The sequence below is a fragment of the Lycium ferocissimum genome, chromosome 11, assembly GCF_029784015.1.
Source record: "Lycium ferocissimum isolate CSIRO_LF1 chromosome 11, AGI_CSIRO_Lferr_CH_V1, whole genome shotgun sequence".
Classification (NCBI taxonomy): domain Eukaryota; kingdom Viridiplantae; phylum Streptophyta; class Magnoliopsida; order Solanales; family Solanaceae; genus Lycium; species Lycium ferocissimum.
The window spans coordinates 46505988-46531616 of NC_081352.1; the positions used below are offsets into that span (position 1 = coordinate 46505988).

The 25629-nt window shown below is 34.7% G+C and overlaps 2 protein-coding genes and 1 long non-coding RNA gene across 3 annotated transcripts; 1 reads left to right on the forward strand and 2 right to left on the reverse strand.

The window, feature by feature from the left end:
- Positions 1-1391: 1391 nt before the first annotated feature.
- LOC132036791 (uncharacterized) lies at positions 1392-3703 on the reverse strand. The gene is made up of 3 exons (XR_009409670.1): positions 2877-3703; positions 2635-2720; positions 1392-2272 (listed from the first exon to the last, which is right to left on the reverse strand). It is a non-coding gene; the product is annotated as an uncharacterized LOC132036791 (long non-coding RNA).
- An 11309-nt stretch (positions 3704-15012) lies between these two features.
- On the forward strand, positions 15013-15507 carry LOC132038417 (uncharacterized mitochondrial protein AtMg00810-like). The gene has a single exon (XM_059429089.1). The coding sequence runs from the start codon at positions 15013-15015 to the stop codon at positions 15505-15507; it is 495 nt and encodes a 164-aa protein (XP_059285072.1).
- A 7583-nt stretch (positions 15508-23090) lies between these two features.
- LOC132036199 (xyloglucan galactosyltransferase XLT2-like) lies at positions 23091-24871 on the reverse strand. Its single transcript, XM_059426468.1, has one exon. It carries the CDS (start codon positions 24678-24680, stop codon positions 23229-23231), a length of 1452 nt encoding a protein of 483 aa, XP_059282451.1. The 5' UTR covers positions 24681-24871; the 3' UTR covers positions 23091-23228.
- Positions 24872-25629: the final 758 nt, after the last annotated feature.

Below are 25629 nucleotides of genomic sequence, written 5' to 3' on the forward strand. Positions count from 1 at the left end.
GAAGAAGCTTATGCCAAAGGATATTCACGAATAGGTTTAACAGCGGAAAAAAAAAAGGGCCACGCGAAAAAGGGGAAAAAGTGCGGCATTCTTCTTTTTTTTCATTACGCCCTTCAAAAATTTCTTAGATAAAATGTAACATCAGGTATCATTTTAAAGTGGTAATTCCTTCTCAAATATTCAACTTATTTAAGAAACTTCGTTTTGAAATTTCGCTTCCAAATCCAAGACCATTGCAGGCTCATAAGATACATAAAACTCAAACTAGTGATTATCGCAAAACTATTGTCTTTCTTTGTACATAATTTCAAGACAAAATATAGACCCAGTACATGGCATGACTTAAGTTAAAAGCACACCCTAAAATGGCAAAACAAGTCACCAAGTTCATGTTGCAAGCATATGGTCTTGTTTTCCACAAGCCTTCAAAATTTCATACATAAGTGTCACACGTGTATCATGTACAAGTCCCCAAAATTTTACAAGAACCGGATGCAAATGTGATCTTCACAAGGGCTCCCAAAAATCTACTCCAATCGGCCATCTTCACATCTCATCTTGCACCTTACCTACGATAGAAAACAACTATCGCTAAGCATAAAGCTTAGTGGTGTATGTACTTTGGGCTTGGAGCCATTAGATTCTCCAATTCCCTTATTCGTCGTAGGTAGCTCAATAAGATAACAATAAACCAAGCAAACAAGTGTATCAAAGTATCAAATACCAACCTTGAAGAGTTTCATCTAAGACATTATATGGGACATCTACATCAATTATTTCTTTCTTATAAAATATTTCAAGAAACAACACTGGAAAAAATGGGAGAAACTTGTCTGGACTGTCATAGTTCTAGAAGATCTTTTGCGGTATCAACTTTAAGTAGTAATATATCTTGTTTCAATTGTGGAATTCTTTTAAGCGGTTCTCTTGTGGGACTTTAGCCACGAAGCTCGATTACTTCCGTTTAAGCGTCTTGCATTCACTATTTCACTCCCTTATCAAGCAATAAATTAATTGAAGAATAGAATATTCTCGGTAAACCTTGACGATTCCATATAGCTCAAAGTAAGCTACCGTGCAAAGTCTTGCTACATTTTATGTTCCACCACCAAAATGAGAAAGAAGCTAGCAAAGACAATTTCTTCCCATTTAAATCAAATAAAAAATTGTTCAAAGGAAATGATCTTCTACTCTAGATCAAATCCATAAAAATATTGCATGTCCCATCCTAAATAATTAAGCAGAATAAGAAAGCCAATGTGCAAAGGCCTTGGATTATGACCAACATTGTGACATGACTGAGTTAATACACCAAAAGATGTTGCTTCCTGTGCGGCCTGCTAATATAATATTTCTTCCTAAAGCAAAAACATATGCGCGCACACATATCATAGATTATGAAGTTAATTTTCATTTGAGGGAGAAATAGAAGCAAAGCTTAAAAGAAGTAGAAAAAACTAAACCATGAAGCTAGTTCTGATTTTACGTAATTAGGCATCATGGTTGGGCAATGCTACATTATTGGGGCATATTTGTTGTCCTCATTGTGCAACTATTACTGACCTACTTCCAAGAACAGATCATGCGGCTGTAACTGATTTTCACCAGGAAGAAGAGTGCGGATTATCAATGCTACTCATCTAATTAAGGATAACTATAGATCTAATCTAAAAAGGGAAGTTACTCCCTCCATACTCTCTTTGTCCTTCCTTCCCATCATTTTTAGTTTCATTTTAGTAACAAATTGAGAATTCTTCAATCCTTTATTGAATTCTCAAGTTTAATTAAACAATCAAGATATAATAAGAAAAAAGAGGAAAGGAAATAAGAATATAGAAAAGTCACGCTCACCTAGAACTGCTATATTGTCTTTTCAATTGACTCATTGAAGTGTTAAGTTGCGAATGAAGCTCAGTGAGTTCATTAGAGAAGAAGGTAGACTAAAGTCATTTATCTTAACACTTACAGAAATAATAGAAATATATGAATGTGAAAGCATAAATATGGAACATAGAGAACAGCTATTTTGATTAAAGAGAAAGGTCTGGTGATTTCAAGATGGGAAAACAAATTCCACCTATTTGTTAAGTTACCACATCCGTAATAGTGGTAACACTAAGTCAGCTAGGCAACAACAAAATTCTTATGAAAAAAGTACTTAAAAAGATGGAACCATAGTCTGCATTACCTTACCATCAACAAAATTTGCCTTGACTGATTTTGAGGCATTCCTTAAATGTCAATTCTGAAAATGTTGGCAAATTTCTCCCACCTAATCACATGCACAATCAAAAAGATTTCACGATTAAATTAATTGTTGTAATAGAAAAAGCACAACAGAAAAAGGCATCATAGCTATGCAACTCTTTAAGAGGTTCTTAAACATGATAAAACATGTAATTGTTGTTGAGTTAATTCAATCATGAATACATATGCAAGCAGCAAAATGGCAGCCACGAAAGAAGTCCGCGCCAGTTTGGATTGAATATGACTTTCTCTGTTTATTTAGATAAACAGTAGTGATACGACAATAGGTACATAAGCTAATTAAATCCATTTAAAACAAATGTTCATTTAACAAATATATGATTATTCAGTAATTCAATCCAATAGAAGTAAGTATAATAGAAGTACCTTTGGATCGCCGGAGGATAGATCAAAAAATATATCCAGTACCTGAGGCATATTGTCAAACATCTTTGCTGCATCAAACTTCTACCCTAAATTTTTAAAGAAAAATGCTCAGAAAAAAAGGGAACCAACATGTAGAAATTCTATGAATCCAAAATCCAAGGCCCAAAGATGGAGCAAGCAAAGCAAATGCACAAGATAGGTAAGAGAAAGAACAAAGTAGTTGTTCAAGATGGAAGACTTACTTTCTCTATAGCCCCTTTTCTTCAATCAATGCATGTACGGAATTGGTTAAAAGAATAACAAATGCCACAGGAATTTTAAGAATAACTACAAAAAATCTAGTAATTAACTTCTTCGGGAGTCGGTAGTAATGAATTGACATAGCTACATCCCTAAAACAGCACGAAAATGCACCCATCTCTAAACGTCGAGACATCTCAGATAATCCAGTCATTCGAAGTTGTGGTAAAAAGTTGAAGGCAATAGAAAATTTCTAAACAGTACTGTAAACTTCTCCGACAGAGGAGGACATTGGAGTAGAGCGTTGTGTTTTACTTGGTAAAAATTGCAGTGCACGTGTTTACACAAAATGCAGACCACGTGTTTTCCTGGAGAAGAATGATGACTAATTACCAATTTATCCCTAAATGAACTCATAATTACCAAAATACCCTTGTTCGTCCCTTTTCGTACACCTTAAAGTCCCATTTCTAACCACTTCATCTATGTCTTGAAATTATCTCAAGGATATATGGTTACTTCACATGTTCAGATGCTCTCAATGATAGGAGTGTCCTGATCAAAGAGGGTTAGATAATTGAAATGTATCAAATTTGGGCAACAATTAGCCATGGATCCCACAAAGACTGAACCATAGAACATGACTCAATTCCCTCAAGACCACAAAAGTACTCTTTGATCTAATCAATATTCAACTTGAAAATGCACGAAAAAAGGTCAATATTTGGTAACTGTTAGTAGGTTCCTCCACACAAATAAAAACCAACTTCCAATTACCAAAGTACTCTCTGATTTGATAAAATTCAACCTCAAGATAAACTAAAATACAATCTTCGGAGAGGCTGAATAGCCGAATGATGCCCCCGGTTGTCTTCGGAGACTTAATGATGATCCCTCCGGTTGTCTTCGGAGACTTAATGTTGATTCCTGCAAAGTTCAGGGTAAAGTCGTTAAAGTTGGTAAAGTGAATGATAAAGTAGAGAGTAAAGTCATTAAAATTGATAAAATAAATGATAAAGTAGAGAGGGGAAAGTGATAGTATAGCCGTTTGGCTGATGATGTTGACGGTATCGTGATAAGCCAAACTAGCGACACGTAATCCTGATTTAATTCATCTTCAATCTCGATAACCTACAAAACAGGTATAATTGTTAATAAAGTCATAATGTTATTGTAATAAAGAATGAAAGTAGAGATAAAGTTGTAAATAAAGCCGTTTGGCTTTTAAGGCGAGGCTTCTCGACCATGTTTGATGGACTTGACTGTTGGTCTCGCGGCCTTTTAATTCCTGCACTCAAAGAAAAATTCTTAGTTTGGGAGGGGGAAGTTAATTCGTGTTGACTCGAAGCTTGACGTTGTGGGCACTCCATTTGTTGTTTGTTTGGATCTTGTGGTCTCTGTTCAAGCCTCGGTAGATGAACAGTAGTGAAACAATTGAAAGAAAGTATTTCATTTGAAAGGTAGGTATGTAAGTATATGTATAAGGAAATGTAATTATATGTGTATAAGTTGTGAAATATATATATATGTAAATGTATGTGTGTAAGTTGTAAAATATTTCTGCCAACCTCAGATTGTGACACAATTGAAAAATCATTTGTCTATAATAATTCCTGTCTGGTAGCCTTAATCTTGTCGATGTCTAACTCTGTTCTTGTCTAATCTTTCAAAATATGCCCCAGTTTTGGCTCAGAAGGGTGTACTAAACTTATGTTGTGATGTGATCGAACTTTATATAGGTTGCCTACGTATCCCGCCAAAGGAATCAGGTCAGAACGTAGTTCGTAGGACACGTGGAAATGGTTTGAAATTTTCTAATAAAGGGACCGAACCCGATACGGATTGCCTACGTATCCCACCAAGGGAATCAGGTCAGCGTAGTTCTATTATGTAAATGGCTAAAGGTTTGTTGGCTTTCTACCTAAATATGTTTGACCTGTATGTTGATAGTCTACGAATCCCACCGAGGGAATCAGGCTAAACGTAATTCCCCTTGTATAAGGATTTTGAGTTCTCTGTTATAATGCAACCGAACCCTATGTGGGCTGCCTACGTATCCCACCACGGGAATCAGGTCAGCGTAGTTCGTAAGGTGTATTAAGGAAAGGTTGTAAACTAGGTTGTCTAACCTAATGTCGTACTTTGATTTCTTCTAGCTTTGAGGTTTGTGTCATCACCTATCGGCTGTTTCATTTTTTTTTAAAATGGAATCTTGTCTTATCCTCTAATTTCTTTGTTACTCTCTCGGGATGTATGTTGTCTATTTGTTTATGTCACAATCATAGAGTTGGCAGATTTTATGAATAAAGTAGAAAATAACAATAATAGATGATTGAGGAAAAATCAGAAATGCATTCATAGTTTTTGCAATTTAAGTTTTCAAAAGATGAGGCAAAGCAACAAAAGTTTTTGGGGCACGATTCAAGCCTCAATTAAAATCGTGCTATCTCGAAAGTTTACTACATGCTCATCTACTAAGACTTCCGGCGAACCAGGGACGGAGTACAAGTCTAACTCTTCAGAGTCTCTCCTGATTCAGCGCCTCGGATGGTCGGTGTCTCGGTGTTGCGAGTAGCAATCTTTACTGGTACTTGTTTGAGATTGTCCCCACGGGAGCAACAAAAGTTGACGACATGCCCCTCTCCATCTTTCCAATTGGCGCAATGGCCTTTTTCAAATTCTTAACTTCTTCGATAGTTATCATGTTCACGTTGGCGTTTTCGTGAGTAGGCAAAGGGATTGTTGTTCACATTGGGCCGAGCTCTAGTGAGCTGGATTGCTCCTTCCTTAATCAAGGCTTCAATTTTGTTTTTGAGCCCATAGCAATCTTCAGTGTCGTGCCCCACAACTTGCACGGTATGCACGGGGCGCTTGGAACCATCAAACCATTTTGGAATAGGATCAGGAATCTTCCCTTCAATAGGTTGTACCACACCTGCCGCTTTCAGTCTTTCAAATAATTGAGCCAAAGGTTCAGCGAACGGAGTGTAATTTCGGGTATTCTTGATGTCCGGGTTTGGATGGGCTTTATGTGTGGTATGTGATCGATTTTGGTAAGTGGGAGCTTGAACAGGTTGGTATAGACGTGGGTTTTGATAGTGAGGTGCTCGGGGTTGGTAGTAATTTGCTTGGGTATTGTAGACAGGGTAAGGAGTTAGTGGAGCTTGGTAGAGTTCAGTGTAAGGGTAGAAGGGTTGTTGTGGATAGTTATAGTATGTAATGGCTCGGTTTGGTGGGTTTAGAGGAGTAGTTATAGGTGGTGGGTCAGTGTTGGTGGCTAAAGGAATGTAAGGCGCATGACCTAGTGATTGATTTGGTGAGTTAACAGGTGGTGGATTTGCAAAGGTGATTGAAGGAAATTTGTTGTTGGTAGATGCGTTATTTCGGAGAGGAAAATATTCCGGAACTGGAAAATGATGCGGGTTTGGTGCGACGTTCATAGGTTCAGGAGGTGGACTTTGGAGTGTAACGGATAAGTTGGTCATGTTTCTAACCCGATTTAGTTCTCCGCGTAGATCCTCGATCTCTTGAGTCAGGCGGGTGATATGTTCATCTGTTGAATGGTAGTGCTATGTTCGGAAGTCCCGTGGGGATCACTAGAGACCACGATGTTTTCCGAACCGCTGAAATAGATGCGGCCGGATCAGACATAATAATTTCCTTTCCTTGAACCATCCAGCTACGTTGAGGTAACGAAGACGTCTTTGACCTTGTGAGGTAAGGATGGTCGGCCATCGAGTGTCAACACGAATCAACTCTTTGGGAATAAACATAAAAGAAACATAAAGTGCAAATGATGTTAGTCTAGGTAGAGTCATGATTACGTAAAGTCAAGTAGGTCATGTAGCAAATAATTCATCAAATAAATTCAAACCAGTTGTCAAACAAATGTACATAGATATATCAAACAGTAACACGTCCTAATATGCATGTGACCTTTTTGTGCCAGAGGTAGGCCTAACGTTTGTTTGAAGGGTAAAGTGTGCCACAATACATCATCCTGTTGCTTTTGATTAATTAAACAAGTCTATTTTCCCAAAATAAAGTACAAAGCAATGTAGTATTTATTACATACTAAATGAATACAACATAAAGTTTTCCTAATCTAAGTAAAGTAAATGCAATTTCCTATGACTAACTTTCAGCTCCATTTGTGATGTCTTTGATCTTCGTCATTTGTTGTACTCCAATGCAAATCCATACCTGCCATAGAAACATTAGTTATTCCCTCCCTCCTAAAGTTAATTAATTAAAGCCAACAGTCAATATTCAGGCACAATTACCCTTCAAACATGCACATAATGTATGTTTGTGTCACTTGGGGTCGTGAACCCACTCGAACGTTTGGGTAAAGTCATCTAATGGATTTAATACACCAAGGGTATTAAACCTCCTAGGTCATGAAATGTATGCTCTTAATAAAGAGTTTTGGTTTAGCTCCATCCTAGGTTGACTAAGAGTTGGCTTCCTATGACACAAGGTTCCCCCAAGTGGACAACTTGGGAGTGGAAATCCGTGGTTGTCACGATCGCACCGCCGATCGACTAAATTCACAAGATCAATCCGACTAAAAGGTGTTTTAGTAGTGCGCGGCCGCGAACCGCGAAACCGCTTTAAGTGTGTGAATATGTGTGAATTTTCCAGGAGTGGAGGAAAATGAAACAGAATGACAGTTTTATCAAAGCAAGTAACACATAAACAATTTATATCAGACAAACAGTTAATAGCATGTGAAAACAGTCAATCAATAAATAAAGTAATAAACAAACACACAAAGCCTATTTAAAACTAAGTCCGTTATGGTTAGAACCTAAGTAGTCCCCAGCAGAGTCGCCAAGCTGTTATACCCTATTTTAACCGGGATCAAAATAGTCTACAACATCCGGGTAATTCCGGGGTTATTTAAAGTTAAGGAGTGGCCACCTAATTATTTATGGTGAATTAGGGCACCTAAGGTAAGTAAAGTAATTATCTAGAGTTGATTTTTATTTTAAAGTCTACGAAACCAAATGATTCTAGGTACGGGTTCAACTAACCTAGAGGGAAGGTATTAGGCATCCTCTAAGTTCCATCAATAATGGTTAATCCGACCAGACTTACAATTAATTAGTCTAAGTGTAAATATAGTATTATAAAAAAAAGACGTAGCTTTGTGAATATGACTAAAGTTGTAAATAGCCATGTAAGAGTGCTATTAAAAATAGGACTTGTAAAATATAATTTGTGTAAAAGAAGATGTTAAATGAGACTTAAAGATATTGTTAAGGCTTTGAATGAAAGATATAGTAATGTTATTCAAAAATAAGATTTGCAGAAAATAGGATAATTTGCCTATGAATAATAGCCTTTTAAAAGATGATTTGACAAATGTGATCTTTAGATAAAAAATGATATTATATGAATATGATGGTGTAGAAATGCCTAGACTTATATTCTTAAATATGATGAAAAGACCATAAGTTTCTTTCTATTTTGTATCACTCTTTATTTAGCCAATTTCGGCTAAAATATGTATAATTGGATAAATCTTGAAAATGTTTATAAAATATAATTGGATTCATATTTTGTGTGTTAGTGACATTTTGAGATTCCTAAGATGATAAGAATGAAAAATAATTCCCTTAACCCAAAGATATGTAGGTATACTATTTGAAAATCAATTACTCAAATAAATGTTATAAGTACTATAAATAGTTTAGAAAATAGAAGTGAATGTAACTTATGGAGTTAACTACCCATTACTAAACTAAAACCCTTAATGTCACTAAGGTTTATCTAAATTAACAAACAAAAATGTTAGTCATACAATACACATTAAATGCACACAAAAATAAAAATAAAATGGAGGAGTGGATATAATGGAAGTGGGCTCAGCCCACTTTCACGGACTGCTGCGGTCTGTTGATTGCAGCTGCTGCCTATTGGGCTTAGCCCAGATTTTTCTATTTTGGCTGCGGGCAGGACTGACTCGAGAGAAAGATTTCGTTGGGCTTTGGCCCAACACCGAATGCGGAAGATGACGAGTCCCTCAGACTCGTGTGCGAGATGGTCATGCACAAAAAAAAAGAAAAAAGAATTAGTACATAATCAATAAATAGGGCTAGACATGTATAATATAAATTCAAAAGAATGGACAGATCAGTGATGTATATACTATGTATATCTGAATATATTTCTTTGTTAAAACAGCGGATTTAATTAGTTGAACTATCAGCAGATATGTGGATTTAACCAGTTAAACTACCAATGAATCTTATTACAACATCAAACAGATCCTAGTGTATTTCGCAGGGCATCTACAAGACACCTAAGGCGGACACGAAACCAGGTCTATGGATAAACGACATATCCGTATGTGTTTACTGCTACAGAGATATAAGGCCAGCCATCTATAAGATCAAACAGAAAACAATTGCTGAAATTAAAAGAAGCACTGCTGGTTAACTTGCAATTAAACATCGGTACTACAACCTAAGTCACTTTCCACCTTCTTTTACGCACATAAAGGTTCGCGCTTGGAAATAAGTTTCATAGAACAAATAAACAGATCCTTCCATAGAGCTCAGATTCATACCAAACATCAAATCCTAACCCAATTCGAGCTAGACATGATAAATAACTATCGTATTCCTGAAGGCCATGATCTCTTTTGTTATGCCCAAACAGACTCGTCGAACAGTATATAATGTGTACCATTAGTGAAACAGTTTTCCTTCTTTTTGTTTCTTTAAGCATTAGCTAATATTCTTGTAGCCAGAATTCGTATATTCTCTTTTAATCACCCTGCTCATTATATCAGCTAAGCAAGGTATTCTTAAGGCATGACTTCTTTTAAACAGGGGCGGCATGGATATACTATTAACGAGCGATAAGGCGTAGTGATTACAGAAGGAGTCAAACAGTGCATAAACGACAGTTTTGTTTTCCTGATAAGCTATTCCGATACTCTGATCTATTCTAATTCAAGCAGCCCAGCAGATAAGCGTTGAGATTCATAATCACATAAATTAGCATGAAGACCAATGCGGAATCCAAACAGAGAAGAGCTAGTTAAACTGCTTAAAGCTAAGCCGTGAATCTGAGAGAAAAGCGAAAAAATGCAGTGGAAATCAAGCAAAGTAATGAAAGCAACAGCCTACTCAACTGAAACAAGATACAACAGATTTCGAGTAAGTGCAAGTCATCAATATGCCTATGTCCTACTTCAACAAACTAAAGATCCGAGAAACAAAATCGATATAGAAAAAAACATGAAAGGCAAACTATTCATCCTATATTTGTGCAAACTAATATAAGATAAACCAACCAACAAACTAATCTAAACCAAGGAACTACTCATGCTCATCGACTATCGTTTCGGATAGAATTCAAGAGATAAAGCTAAACTTTAAATTCAAACCTCGGCCAAACACTTCAAATTCAAAAAATGAAATAAACTTCAACAAATGTGCCTTATACTTAACATGTACATTCATGTTCACAGAATCATATTAATCAACAGAAAGCAACAAAGACTGTAAACAACACGTTTTGTACTACATGGGAACTTGTCTTAATAGCAACGAACAACAAAATAGAAATAGGGATAAGGATTTCACCTGTTGTAGGTGCAGTGAACAGGGTACAGTGGTCGCGGATCTATGCTTAATACGACGAACTCAAACTCGAAAAAAAGTCTTTCGAATCAAAACTCGACAGAAAACAGAACAGTATACTTTTGTTTGAAAAAGAGAAATTCTGTTTGTCTCCAAAATTTCCAACGTAAGTAAGGGTTCGAACCAGATTAAAAGAAAACTCAAGACTTTGATAGAAAATACTCGTCTCTCCCAATCCGTCCCCCCTTTTTTTTCTCTCCCTTCGGCGGAAGGCTTAGCGATGCATTTATAGGTGCAAAAACTAAAGTCTAGGGTTTCGATTTGGGCGGGATTTTGAAAGTGAGACAGCCGTTTGAATGTAAGGTGTCACGGGTTGAAATGCTTTTTTGGTTTTTCTCTGTATAAAATCAGATTTCAAAACAACAGCTTGACTTCTTGTGTTGGCATCGTAGCTACTAGCACGAAAGAGAAAAAGGTGAACCAATATATCTTTAATGGCTAAAGGGAGAACTATTTTGCTAGAAATGGGGGAAGACGACGAGAAAGAGAGCAGAGGGAAAGAGAAAGAAGAGAAAAGGGGTTAGGAGCTGTGCCTATTGCACGAAAATGAAGTGTCAAAATTCTGTGATGTTGAAAGAGAGGCTGAACTTTGCTAAAACGGAAGGGAGAGAGAGTAGGGTAGAGAGAGGGAAAGGAGAAAGAGACGAAAGAGAGAGAGAGTGCGGCTGAAGAGGGATTAAGGCAGATGATGATTTTATTTAAGAAGGTGGGCTGGACCGGGTCGGGTCGGGTAATGTGGTTGGGCTGGGTAGGAAAATAATGTAGGCTGAATTGTTTTGGTCCGAAAATGTGGCCCTTTTCTTCCTTCAATTAATTATTCTTGGGCTTTTAACTTAATAACTAGTACAATATATACTAGGTGAAGACGATTAATAATTAGTATGTAGAAAATAAAGGATTTAATAAAGTAAAATTAATTTAACGAGTACAAATCTTAAAAATGAAACAATGACGAATCATTTAAAATTTGTGATAAAGAGATGCTAATAATGTTGATGAAAGTAATGATATCAATAATAGTAGCAATAAAGAAAATAATAGCGAAAATAAAGCGTTTAGCTCGTCAATAAATTTAGAAGCCCGCAAAAAAAAAAATTGGAAGAAAGGAGGGACAAAATTGGGTGTCAACAACTATTTCTGAGTTATGCCACGCAAACAAACACCCACTAATGTACTCTTTAATCTAAATTATAATTCAACCTCAAGAACACACAAAAATATAATCTTTCGTAACTGTTTCGAGCTATGCCACACAAACAAACACCCACAAAAGTACTCTTTGATCTAAATCAAAATTTACCTAACTAATACACCAAATTTCTCTCTGATCTGAATCATGATTCAACCTCAAACACACAAAGATAATATCTTTGATGCTTGTAGCTGGGTTCTTCAAAAACAAAAGGCCTATTTTTTCTTCTTTTTTTTCTTTTGAGAATGGAACAAAATGTCTACTTTTCCAATTATCTCCAAACCCACCAAAGTAGTCTTTATTCTAAAGTATAATTCACCTCAGAAACACACCAAATTGCAATAAAGCATTTGTGATGTGAATAAAGGAAGGAGATATGAAACCTTAATTTGGCTAGTATAAGAAGAAAAAGCGTCAAAGATGATCAAAGCATAGAGAAAAAAATCTGAGCATATCTCAGCCACGTAAGAAGATAATAATTCGACTGAGATTCAGTTTTTGGAAGGAAAAAAAACCTAATTTCTTAAACTGTTGTTGGCCTTTCTTTTTAAAATTGGAAGAAACCTAAGATTGCTATGAACCCCAAATTCCTGAAAATCAGTGTAATAGCCATACAAAATTCTACAATAAACTACAAATCAAAAGTAGTGGAATAAAATACCCAACAAAAAAAAAAGAGGATTTTTTATTACTATACGTCCGAAATATAGCAACACTGGGGGAAAACTCGAGCCAAAGCACGATAATCTGAATTGAGGAGCAATTGAGGAGCAGTATGAGGGTAGAAGTAGAGAAGGAGAAGTTGAGAGAAAATTTGATCGGTATTTTTTTTTTCTAGAATAAGGGAGAAGAATGTATATACAGAGTAAGTTGAGTTCCAAATTTGCCCAAAACAAACATTAAAAATACATTTTTGCCCTTGTTCGGCCTTCCAAACTCCCATTTCTATATATTAGTATCAGTATAAGTAAGTATAGTAAAGTAATTTCCCGCCATTCCTTTTTATGTATCCTATGATATCAAAGTCTATAAAGTTTAATAATCTATATATTTCTCACCTCTAAACTTTTCTTTTGTTCAATTGGTCTTTTATAATGACATAATATCAACTCTTCTAATTTAATTGACTTTCCTGTCAACTCATTTATGTTTCAACATCAACTTGAATCTAATGAAACTTTTTACTTACTAAGGTTCCGATGTAATTCGTCATAATTTTGACTATTTTAATTTAATGCAATTGTAACCCGTCTTAATTGTTCTTTTTAACAAATTGAAGGGTTCATTATTTTCCTAAGCTAGTCTAAAGTCGTTTATTTCTGTAGAAACAAGTTAATTAAGTTAGTTAGAAATGGTGTTCACAAAGTTAGTTATGGCAATTAGGGACTTAAGTGTAATTACCATAAGTGTGACAGTTAAGGACTTGAGGACCTAAAATTGAGGACCTAAGTGTAATTAGCTTGTATTAAGTAGTTAATGATCGCAAGTTAGTTATAACTAACTAGTCATGTAGCCTATGTATACCATGTATACAAACCTGTATACATCATCACAATAATGAGAATTCATTGAATCTTCTTCTTCCTACTTCTTCTTCTTCGTGTACATTGTGATAAGGGTCAAAGATCCATTCTTCTTCTTCTTCTTCTAAAAACTACATGGTATCAAAGCTTTCAAGCGTGTAATCCAGCTTGATCGATCGAAACAATCTTTTTAAACTTCCGCAAATATACAGTTTCATATACAGTTGTTCTTACTTGAAAATCTTGGAAATTCAATATGGCTATTGATGATGTTACAAATGTGGCTAATGGGAGTACTCATACTGATCATGGAAATAACAATCAAAGGCAAGAAAATCTGGATAGCAACAACTCTCACAGAACAGGAAATCAAAATGCAGGAATTGACTATACATATCCACTCTGCAATCTTCTAATGTTAGTGGAATTCAGGTGATTTCTTTCCAACTTACTGGTTGTGAGAATTTCTTTGCGTGGTATAGATCAATGAGATTAGTATTGTTGGGAAGAAACAAACTTGGAATAGTTGATGGAACAGATTCAAAAGATAAGTTTCCTGGTTTAGAAAATCCGTGGGAGAGGGTTAATGCTCTAGTCTTGTCATGGGTAATAAACTCTATGTCAAAAGAGTTACTTAGGGGGTATCATGTATGCTTCAAGTGCTTGACTAGTTTGGGAAGATATGATTGAAAGATTCCACGAGATAGATGGTTCAAGAACCTTTAACATTCACAAAGAAATAGCCACTTTAACTTAAGGCACAAATTATGTGTCTGTGTACTACTCTAGAATGAAAGAACTATGGGTAGAGTTTGAGTCTTTAGTTCCTACACCTTCTTGCAATTGTGATAAATTAAGAAAATATGCTGTGCATCTACAGAAAATGAAACTGTTTCAATATCCTGCACCTGCACATATACTGGTTATTGATCAACCTTAACCAAATACAAGAGTGTCATGAAGAAGTTAAAAACCACCAGTGTGGATGAAAGATTTCATTTCACTAAATATTCATGATGAGTCTTATGCTATGGCCGAATACCTTTCATATGACAAACTATCACCTAAATACTAAGCCTACCAATCCAAAATAACCAATATACCAGAACCAAAAACATACAAAGAAGCAGCTTTAGATCCTAAATGAATAGAAGCTATGAAGGCAAAAATCTCAGCACTACAAGACAATCATACATTGGATATTGTTATTTTACCAGAAGGCAAGTCACTTATAAGGTGTAAATGGATATACAAAGTAAAGTACAAGTCAACAGGTGAAGTACAAAGATACAAGGCAAGGTTAGTGGCAAGAAGGTATAGCCAAAAGGAGTGTATTGATTACCAAGAAACATTTATCCTAGTGGTGAAAATGAAAACTGTCAGGACAGTTTTGTCAATTGCAGCTCAAAACAAATGACATATTCATCAAATAGATGTCTTTAATGCATTTTTACAAGGTGATTTACGTGATGAAATTTATATGGAGTTGCCTCAGGGATTTAAGAGTTAGGGGGAGAAGAATCCAATATGTGGACTCATTAAATCCCTGTTTGGATTGAAACAGGCACCTAGAAAATGGAATGCAAAACTGTCTGAGGCTTTACTGAGTTTTCAATTCAAACAAAGTGAACATGACCACTTCTTATTCATCAAGAAGACAACAACAGACTCAGTTTTTGTGCTCATATATGTTGATGACATGCTTATAACTGGAAACAGCCTACAAGCTATTGAGGAAACTAAGAACCAACTGAAATAGTCCTTCAAGATGAAAGACTTAGGTGAACTCAAATACTTCCTAGGAATTGAGTTTGCAAGGTCAAAACAAGGCATACTCATGCATCAAAGGAAATATGCACATGAACTCATCTCTGAGACTGGGATGAGTGCTTCAAAACCAGCTATAACACCTATTGACATTCACATGAAGTTTACAACAAAGGAATATGACAATCTGATTAACAGTCAAGATAGTTCAAAGTCAAGCACACCTGATCAAAGTTCAAAGTCAAGTATAGATGATCCTTTGACTGATCAAGGGGCATATCAAAGGTTGGTAGGAAAACTATTATATTTAACCATAACCAGGCTTGATATTTCTTATGGGGTACAAACCTTGAGTCAGTTTCTACAACAGCCTAAGAAAAGTCATATGGAAGCAGCATTAAGAATAGTAAGATACATAAAGGGTCAACCTGACCAAGGGATTTTACTGTCAAGTGATCAAAACACTACTATTACTGCATTTTGTGATGCAGACTGAGCATCATGTCCAAATACCAGAAGATCAGTATCAGGATACTTTGTGAGATTTGGAAACTCACTTGTGTCATGGAAATTAAAAAAAAAAAAAAAAAACCAATCTACAATGTCCAGGAGCTCAGCAGAATCAGAATATAGAAGCATTGCAACAATGGTTACTGAGATTATATGGCTACTGGGATTGATAAAAGATTTGGATGTTGAAGTTCAAAAACCAGTTGATATTTTTACTGATAGTAAGGCAAAGAATACAGTTAGCAGCAAATCCAATTTACCATGAAAGGACTAAGTACATAGAAATTGATTGTCTCTTCATTAGAGAGAAGATCACATAAGGGTTGATTACTACTAAGTATATTCCGACTCAAGAACAGCCAGCAAATTCTTGACAAAGGGATTAAGCAAAGTTTAACACCATTATCTCAGTTCCAAGCTAGGAGTTCATGATATTTTCTCACTTCCTAGCTTGAGGGGGAGTGTAGAAACAAGTTAATTAAATTAGTTAGAAATGGTGTTCACAAAGTTAGTTATGGCAGTTAGAGACTTAAGTGTAATTACCATAAGTGTGACAGTTAAGGACTTGAAAACCTAAGTGTAATTAGCTTGTATTAAGTAGTTAATGATCACAAGTTAGTTATAACTAACTAGTCATGTAGCCTCTGTGTATATACCATGTATACAGGCCTGTATACATCATCACAATAATGAGAATTCATTGAATCTTCTTCTTGCTACTTCTTCTTCTTCGTGTACATTGTGATAAGGATCAAAGATCCACTCTTCTTCTTCTAAAAACTACAATTTGGCTTCTGAAAAACAAAAACGAATTGATGTCAACTAAGCTTTTTATTATTTAACTCAATTGTTTATTGTTTTCTGACTTTTGGATCCGCCATTGTTGCTCGTTGGTAGGTCCAGCACAAAACATAGTCCGTTTGAAATTAACGATATTTTCAAAGAACTCCCACTAGGGGATGAATCTATACGTACATATTTTTCTAATGAAAGGAAAAAAAAAAAAGCCATATATGAATTGAAGGTGTACTAAGTATATATTGAAATGGAGATTATATGATCGATGGATAAAAATAGTTAAAAAAAAATTTAAAAAAATAAAAAAATAAAAAAGCTTCAACTTTCAATACCAAACAACGTGTTTAAATTTAGAAAAAGAAAAAAAAAGGGAAAAATACATGCTGAAGCATGGGTCGCTTTAACTTCAACGTGTTAACCTGTATCTTTCAATAATTTGGTGTAATCTTGTTTCCTTTTTATTTTAATTTAATTTAATGTCAAGTGGGATGTTCATAGTATTATCACCCCAGTATTGTGGAGACGCGCACTTTTCTAACCCAAAAAAAAAAAAAAAAAAAATTGGAACCAAACTAACCCATTAAAAAAAAAAAAAAAAAAAACTAGCCGCTTCACGCATAGAATGCGTGCGTGAAAGGACCAAATCAGAACTTTTTAAGTTTGGTCCTTTCACGCACAGATTATGTGCGTGAAAGGGGTATTTTTTTTCTTTTTTTAAGCTATCAAAAATCACGTTTTTTTTTCATACTTTGGGCAAAGATTAGTTATGTTTCAAAACCCCGAAATATCAATATTTTATATAGAACTTAATATATTTTTTTGCGTGTCCTGATAACGTCGGCTCATTACATCAAGTATACCTAAACGTTTGGATCGTCGTTTTAGGGGTTGTAGAGTGCCCCGAAGTAAGTTTTGTTTGCTTGGAAACTTTGTTCTTTGAAAATCAAACTCAAAATTAAGCTTTTTTCAGTACTTTGACCGAAGATTAGTCACGTTTCAAAACACCGAAATATAAATATTTTATATAGAACTTCATATTTTTTTTTAGCGTAAAATAATGTCGGCTCATTACATCAAGTAAACATATATGTTTGGATCGTCATTTTAGGGGTTGTAAAGTGCCTCGAAGTAAGTTTCGAAACTTGTTATCTTTAAGGTTTTTTTCATACTTTGACCGAAGATTAGTCATGTTTCAAAACGTTGAAATATAAATATTTTATATAGAACTTAATTTTTTTTTAGCGTACAATAATATCGGCTCATTACATCAATTATACATATGCCTCTTCACTCACGTAAATAAAAAATAAGGACTTAAGCATAGGTGGAAAACTAGTTGTAAATTGTTGAAACTTTAAATGGTCATAACTTTGCGCTCGGATGTCCGATTTATGCGATTTTTTTTTGATTCAGGATATTTTTTCGAGATCTACGCGGATAAACAGCCGTAAGGCGGTTTGGCTGAGCCGATTTTTCAAAAAATGCCCGTTATCCCATCCAATTTGAATTTTCCCCCAAATTTGTGCAAAAATTTCATTCTTCTCTAGTAAAAATCTAATGATAAAAAATCTATTTCGAGATGCTAATCCCGTGGTAATAATGTTTTGAATGTCAATTTCGAAGTTCGAAATTCAATTTATGAAAACGAGTTAGATATCATTAGTGAACATTATAAAAAATAAAAAGTGTCTACTTTGTAACATTCACCAATTTGACTTGGTGGTTTAGCCTCTGTTTTTTACCCACTTCTTTTTTATGCCAACAACCTGGGATCAAACCTTGGTGGGAGCATTGGATGAGATATATTATACCTTGGTTGAACCTCTCGTATTGGATGAATTATTTTTTTAATATAATATTTTTATTTCAAAACACTTAAATCAAAATCCTATCAAATATGACACTTAGATCTAAAGATGACAAGTTTCCAAGCAAACAAAACTTACTCTATTTTACAACCCCTAAAACGACGATCCAAACGTTTAGGTATACTTGATGTAATGAGCCGACGTTATTGTACACAAAAAAATATATTAAGTTCTATATAAAATATTGATATTTCGGGGTTTTGAAGCATAGCTAATCTTTGCCCAAAGTATGAAAAAAAATGTGATTTTTGAATGCTTAAAAAAAAAAAAATACCCCTTTCACGCACAGATTCTGTGCGTGAAGCCTAGTTTGATCCTTTTTTTTTTAATGGGTTATTTTGGTTTAAAAAAAAAAAAAATTGGGTTAGAAAAGTGCGGGGCTCCAGTATTGTGTCCCAACACAAATTGTAAGTTTGCAATAATAGGCCTACCAGTCTACCACATGGAAAAGATTCCGAAGTACTCTACGAGATTAATTATTTATTTATGCACAAATATTATATATTTTGAAATTGACTACTAATATTAATGGGTCAAATCAATAATTGCAAAGATTGAACTTTAGTTATGTATTTACAAATACCCTAGTATTATTTGGAGCATACTTCATTGGAAAGGAAAAAGGGAGACAAATACGCCATTGTTTTTTCCTTTATCATATCTAGTCTTCGTTCGAAAAGTATATTTCTCTTAATCTACTACTAGTTTTAAGGACATTTTAAACAATAGAGTTTATTTTCTCTAATATATGGTCATTACTCATTAGTTAGCTAGATACTAGTATGTTACTTCACATTATGAGCATAAGATTTGAATTACTATCAATGTATAATTCACTTACCCAGAAAAGATTCAAAGATTTTTAGCAATGGAAGAAAAGTTTGTTTATTTAGCTAGTACTTAATTAAGTCTTGTAAGTATTTTTTTTTTTTTTTTTTATAATAGAACTAGTCAAAAAGGTCTAGCTAGTTCTTCTTCCGCCTTAAGAAAAAGTCTTTGTCTCGATCAATATGCTCTCAATAATACAGATGTATAAATATATATGGGTTGAATCGTTTATTGGAGATCTAGAACAAATCTTTAAAACAGATATGGTGGGTGGCAATGTTTGTAGTCTCAAATGGGGATCTTAAATTAGTTGTTTTGGTTGTAGGCTCAACAACAGCAGCAGCATATACAGTGTAGTCTCACAAGTAGGGTCTGAAAAGATTGGTGTATGCGCAATCTTATTCCTACCTTTTGAAGATAGAAAAGATGTTTCCGATGGACCCTCGGCTCAAGCAAAGCATATCAAAAACAGTATGAAAAGGAAAGACAGTAGTGAAGAATCCAAGTAAAAAACAATGGAGAAAAAAATAATAGTAACAACAAGTAATATGATAACTGAAGCAAATGAAACAACATGTAATAATAAAATTGAAGAATAAGATAGTAGGAGAGTGATATTAATACTACTAATACTGATAAGGAAAACTCGACAACACTCGACTGCCCACTAACCTTCTACCCTAATCTTCGACCTCCATATATATCCTTCGGTCCTACCTATAGGGTCATGTCCTCAGTGAGCTGCAGGTGTGTCATGTCATATCTAATAACCTCTCTCCAATTGGCCTACCTCTACCTCACCTCAGACCCACCAAAGCCAACATCTCACACCTCCTCACTAGGGCATTTGTGCATCTCCTTTTCACATATCCGGACCATCTCATCCTCGCCTCTCTCATCTTGTCCACCACGGTGACCACTCGTACACTACTAAAAAATTACTATTTTCTTATTGAATTTCTCACTGGAAATGTTCAGTGGCGATTCCTACTGAATGTCGGTGGGAAAAACCTAAATATTAGTGTTTTCACACGAAAAAATTTAGGAAGTTTTCCAACGCTTTAATGAGAACCTGTTTTCCACCATGTATTTTCTCTGTGAGCTGGTTCGATGGGAATGAGGTGTGAAAATCATGTTTTATAGCACAAATTTCCCATTAAATGTCGACATGAGAAAAAACCTCTATTTCTAATAGTGCTACATATACCTTATCCCGAATATCTTCATTCTAATCCTATCTCTCCTAATATGTCCAAGCATTCATCTCAACATACTCATTGCCGCTACTTTCATTTTATTATTGTTGGCTTTGAGCAATATATAGCGCATTAACTTAATGTAAAAACGAATGTTGCAAAAGTCTCTCTCTCTCTCTTTTTTTCTTTAATTTTTATTATTATATAAGGGGTAGGGGAAGGAGAAATGGGAGAGGAAATTACAATATGGGGATTTAAACTCTCACCAACAAGGTGAAAATTCAGGCAGCCAACTAACTGAACTACTAAATCCCTACATGTTGCAAGTCTCTTTTTATTCGAATGCTAGTATTTACTATTTTTAAAGATAAATTTGAATCTTTTGCCTTCTTTTTCTTTTTAGTGTTGTGTCCTCGTGGTGGATGGGAAAACGTGTAAAAATGTATCAAAATTCAACATAGGGAAGGTTTAACGAGGTAACATGTTTAAAATTTTAAAATATAGGAGAGTTTGCTTAGTGGGTTGAGTAACAAAATTAAAGTCAGAGAGACCTGCTCATACAAAGTAAACACGCAATTAAGTAGCACACAGCTGCATGAATTTATATAAATCGATTAAAAAAAAAATTAGTCAAGTCTTTGTCTTTGATTTATATCTATATATATAATATGCTACTAGTTATGTGAGGCCCGGGCTTATATTTATATATATAATATGCTACTAGTTATGTGAGGCCCGTGCTTAAGTTATGTGAGGCCCGTGCTAAGCCCGGGCCTAAACTCAAGATATAAAAGTAGATGTTTTAATTAAAGAAATATAATTTGTGTTAGTGCAAGTGTACAACAACAACAACAACCATATACCCATTGTAGTCCCACGAATGGGTAATTACGTTAGTAATAATTAAATTTCGTATAAGTATATTTTCAATATATGAAAGCAAAACTTTCATTCCACTCCTTTAATATTTTAACTTCCATTTTGATGAAATTATTTACTTCAAATCAAATGCGGAATTTGACATTTATAAGTTATGTATCCTAATTTTCTAAAGTTATTTAGTTCTAAATAAATAATCTATACATAGTTAATGAACTTTTAAGATAAATACATAATTTAATTGTGCGGTACCATGGTTCTCCCTACTTAATTAGAGATTAGGGGTTCGAACATGAATATAGAAAAAATCTTTGGAGGGAGCGTTTCCCCGAATGGGCGTGATACAATGTGAATTATCTAGATTAATTGGGCTCAAATGCGGATATCAACCACCAAACAGAAAATCAAAGAACATGAAAAATGAGGTAGGAGGTTCGATAGCTTTTGAAAAGTAGACCTTAAAAATAAAAACAAAAAATTGACTTAAATAAATAAGATTAGAATCTAAAAGTAATTAATTAAAAAGTTTTAAAAAAATTTGAAAATTCTTGTGAGGACTACAAAAGTCTCTAAGTTTGCCCTTATATATAGCAGTAATACAATGGAAACTAGATCGGAATCTATTCTGAGCCATAAAACAGGGAACAGTAGGTTTCTGCTTAACTGGATATACAGATCCATTTGATGATTGAGTTTTCAAGAATTCAAAGAAAATGGACCACAGTGCTTATTGCTCCTGATCTAGAGAAAGAAAAAAAAATACAAAATAAATGCTATAACAAAAAGAAAGTGGACCACTAGAAATGTTAAATCTGATGAAGATAAGGCAAAGTGGGTGGGGGTACTCTTTTGGGAGTCCATAATAAAAATTATTAATGAGATAAAAGTAAAGGTTGCCGTTCATTTATCAAAATTGATGAACGATTTAGGTGTATATTTGTTGTTTTTCATGACTTTTGGATGGTTTTCTCTTAGTAAAAACTTCCGCACCCAATATTTATACGAAACTAATTTAATTTATCGTGATTAAGTAATTTATTTAAATAAAAATATAAGTTAATTAATCATTTAAAAATAATAATAAAATTTGATATTCAAACACAAATGTCATATATCTACCGTAAATATATCTGATATCAATATTTTTTTACTGTCTGTGAATACTGCCATCTTTCATTTCCACATCTGGACCATATCTCCTGATGATTCGATAGTGTTCTTATTTCTTGATGGGAGGGCCACTACGACCAAGACAAATATCACCTATTACTTGCAACAGTAAGAAATGAAAAGAGAAGTTTATAAATGGAGGAATTGACAACAGCTAGCGTGATGATAATTGACTCCATTTTTCTTTTTCCCTTTTGTTAAAGTAATATACTAGTACTGCTATTAGGAAACTTTTATGTGCTAGTTGCACAAAAAAATGTACTCTAGTCTCAGCCTCTATTGAGAATATTGTTATTGCTATGACTAGAAGAAATGTAATACTATAAAGTATAAAACGGTAACTTTAAGGGGTCGTTTGGATTACGGTATAAGTACGGATATCAAAGACTAATTTTTTATACCATGTTTGATAGAAGGTATAAATTTATCCTGGGATAAATTTATATCTTGTACCAAACAAGATATAAAATGCATCCCATCCCAAGAGATGGGATATCCCTTCTTATCCCACTTATACTGGGATTATTTTATACCATCTTTTAGATGGTATAAAATAATCCCAATAGATGGGATAAATTAGTCCCGAGATTATAATTTTGGGATAATTTTGACTACCTACCCAACGACCCCTAAGGGTAGAAAAGCAGCTTAGTGTTTACCAAAAAAACTGCGATTTTACGACTTTATGCCTACCATAAAAAGAAGATTCTTGAAACAAATTAAGGCACAATTAGTGGGTAAAGAACATATCACAAGTATTCGCAGTAAAAAAAAAAAAAAAAAAAAAAAAAAAACGTAAACAGATAAATTACTAATAGTGGTTACTAACATAAAAAGAAAAATGTGATGATTCTATATTTGATGTGGTCTCACTGTATTTGAAAAGCGAGGATTTTTACAAGAGCAAAAAAGTAATTACCACCACCGGAATTGAACTAATTCTATCCATCAATCAAAAAAAACAAATATCACTGGGAAAGAAGTTGATCTCTGCGAGACTTCAATCTCTTCAATACTCTATCAATAGTGATATCAAATGCATCTTTAACACTCCCTAAACCAGCACCTGATCTGGCATAAACAAACTTAGGAAGAAGATTAATCAATGTCTCTCTCATTTCTTTTACCTTATCTTTATGTATACCTTCCAATACTTTCAAAATCAAAGTCCCATTTGTATCTCTCACATCATCTTTATCAATAAACACTGTATAAGTCTCTGCCATCCAAGGCAAATGCCATTCATACTGACCTTTAAATGTTCCCCTCCAGAAATAAACAGGGATTGAACCAGCCAACATACAGTCAAACGTTGACCGTCTAGTCAACCCATCGCCACGCGGTTGTAAACAGAAATCGGAATCTAAAAAAGCTTCCATAATAGCAGGTGCTCCATCAGAACAAACCGTAGTTGCACAATCAACAGCCCGACAGTTTTCCTCACTTTTACAATAATCCATTAACACCCCTCGAAAATCATTCTTGATTTTCTCACGTTTGGCCCCAACAAATGAAAAAAGTTTAGTCCTTTCGTAGTTACGTAGGTAATTCTGCCATTTAACTATGTCAGATTCAGACCGAGGGTGAAAACCAGTTGGATAAGGAACACTTTCTTCTAAATCATCATTTTGATGTTTCTCAACTGATAAACGAAACACGTTCTTCATTAATGGCATGTAAAGTAGACTAGACCCCCATTCAGAATCATTATCAGTTAATCTTCGAAAATCCCAAGTTAATCTACCAAGCATAATGAAATGGTCAACTCCTTTAGCTCTAGTGAAAGTTGGTTGATCTTTCAACCAATCAAGAACCATTTCACTTTTCTTATCTCGATCTTTAGCAGTGTAATTAAACCACAAAAACTTGCCAATATCAAGTCCAGCATAAAACGGGATATAAAACCCCGTTGCTTTTTCAGGATCCATAATCCGACACTTGTGCGACAACATTCTGTTATGATAGATAATCTCCGCAGCATACATGTCAGTCCAGTACCAAGCTGGACTGACATCTTCTGGGACAACGCGTTCGAGCCCAGTAGCCCTGGGCCCGAACCCCCCATTGGAAACCACGCTGCAGCGCGATTTCCAAGGGTCCAGTTCATCGCACTTGTCGATGAACTCCGTGTTGAAAGTCGCGGGTAGGTCGTAGACGTATACGTAACCTGATTGGCATTCCGGGTTGAGAGCGAGTAGTTGTGGGGTGTTGGGGGGGGGTGGGTGGGGTGGAGAAGAACGGATGAGGAAGAAGAGTATGAGGATCTGAAGGAATATGGTAATGAGAAGCCAGATACAATGGTTTAAAGGGATTTGAGATTTGACTGAGTGTAAAGCGCGTTTGAGCTCAATGGATAATTTGGATTTCTTTGAAGAATCATGTTCGTTAGTGCTGGATCTCTTTGAGAGGTTCAACAGCATTTTAGCTTAACAGTAGAAGGTAAGACGATGACCTATGTTTTGAACTGTGAAATGGAGTAGAGCTATAGCTTAAACGGAGGAGTACGATCTGCATATAACTAAGCTAGGTTTATTATTAAACGAAGAAAAATGCTCTGTGTTTTTCTCTTTTGTGTGTGTGAGTTATTTTGAGTATATTAAAATGTCTGTCTTTCTATGTCTGTTCGTCAACTAACGCTATAATATAATATTGTTTTCATATAAGGAACCAGTAAATGTAAAAGATTTAAGTTTCAATTTATGTTTTTTTCGTTTAATCTGTCTAAAAAATGTTACTTTTTATTTAGTCTTTCGATCTGTCATACCGATTTATGTTCGATCTTTTTGCTTTAAGAATTGGCATGAATTTTGATGAACATATTAAGATGTATCTTTTACCAATTGATATCAGAAAAGTTGCAACTTATAGTACTTTTGATGTAGCTTTCAAATATATAAATTTTAATCTTAAAATATTTGAGTTAATCTAATTCAATTTAGCTTCAAAGTGTAGTCAAATTGACTTTCGAAAAGTAAAGGCAGAGTTTCACATAAATTGAGATGTACGATGGAGTAATTTTTAATTCTGATATGTTCAAGTTTAGGACAAGAAAGTAGTAAACTGACGATATATTGAGTATGTGCTTTAACCTGTGGTACCAAATAACCTACTGTATGTAGTTTTCTTGGTTACTAATCTCCATTTATGATGATTACATGTAATTATATTTTAAGTGATATGATTATGTAAAATTCTTTATCTAGCCTTGTATAAAAGTCAAGGTCAAGGTAAATTTTAGCAATGATTTGTCTTGGTCAAATAATAGCTGTGGCAAGCAGACGGTTGAGTCGACAATTTATTGTGGATGGCTAAAGGTTATAATTTTTCTAGTTGCAATGGGTAACCCAGTGCAAGTTGGAAAATGACACT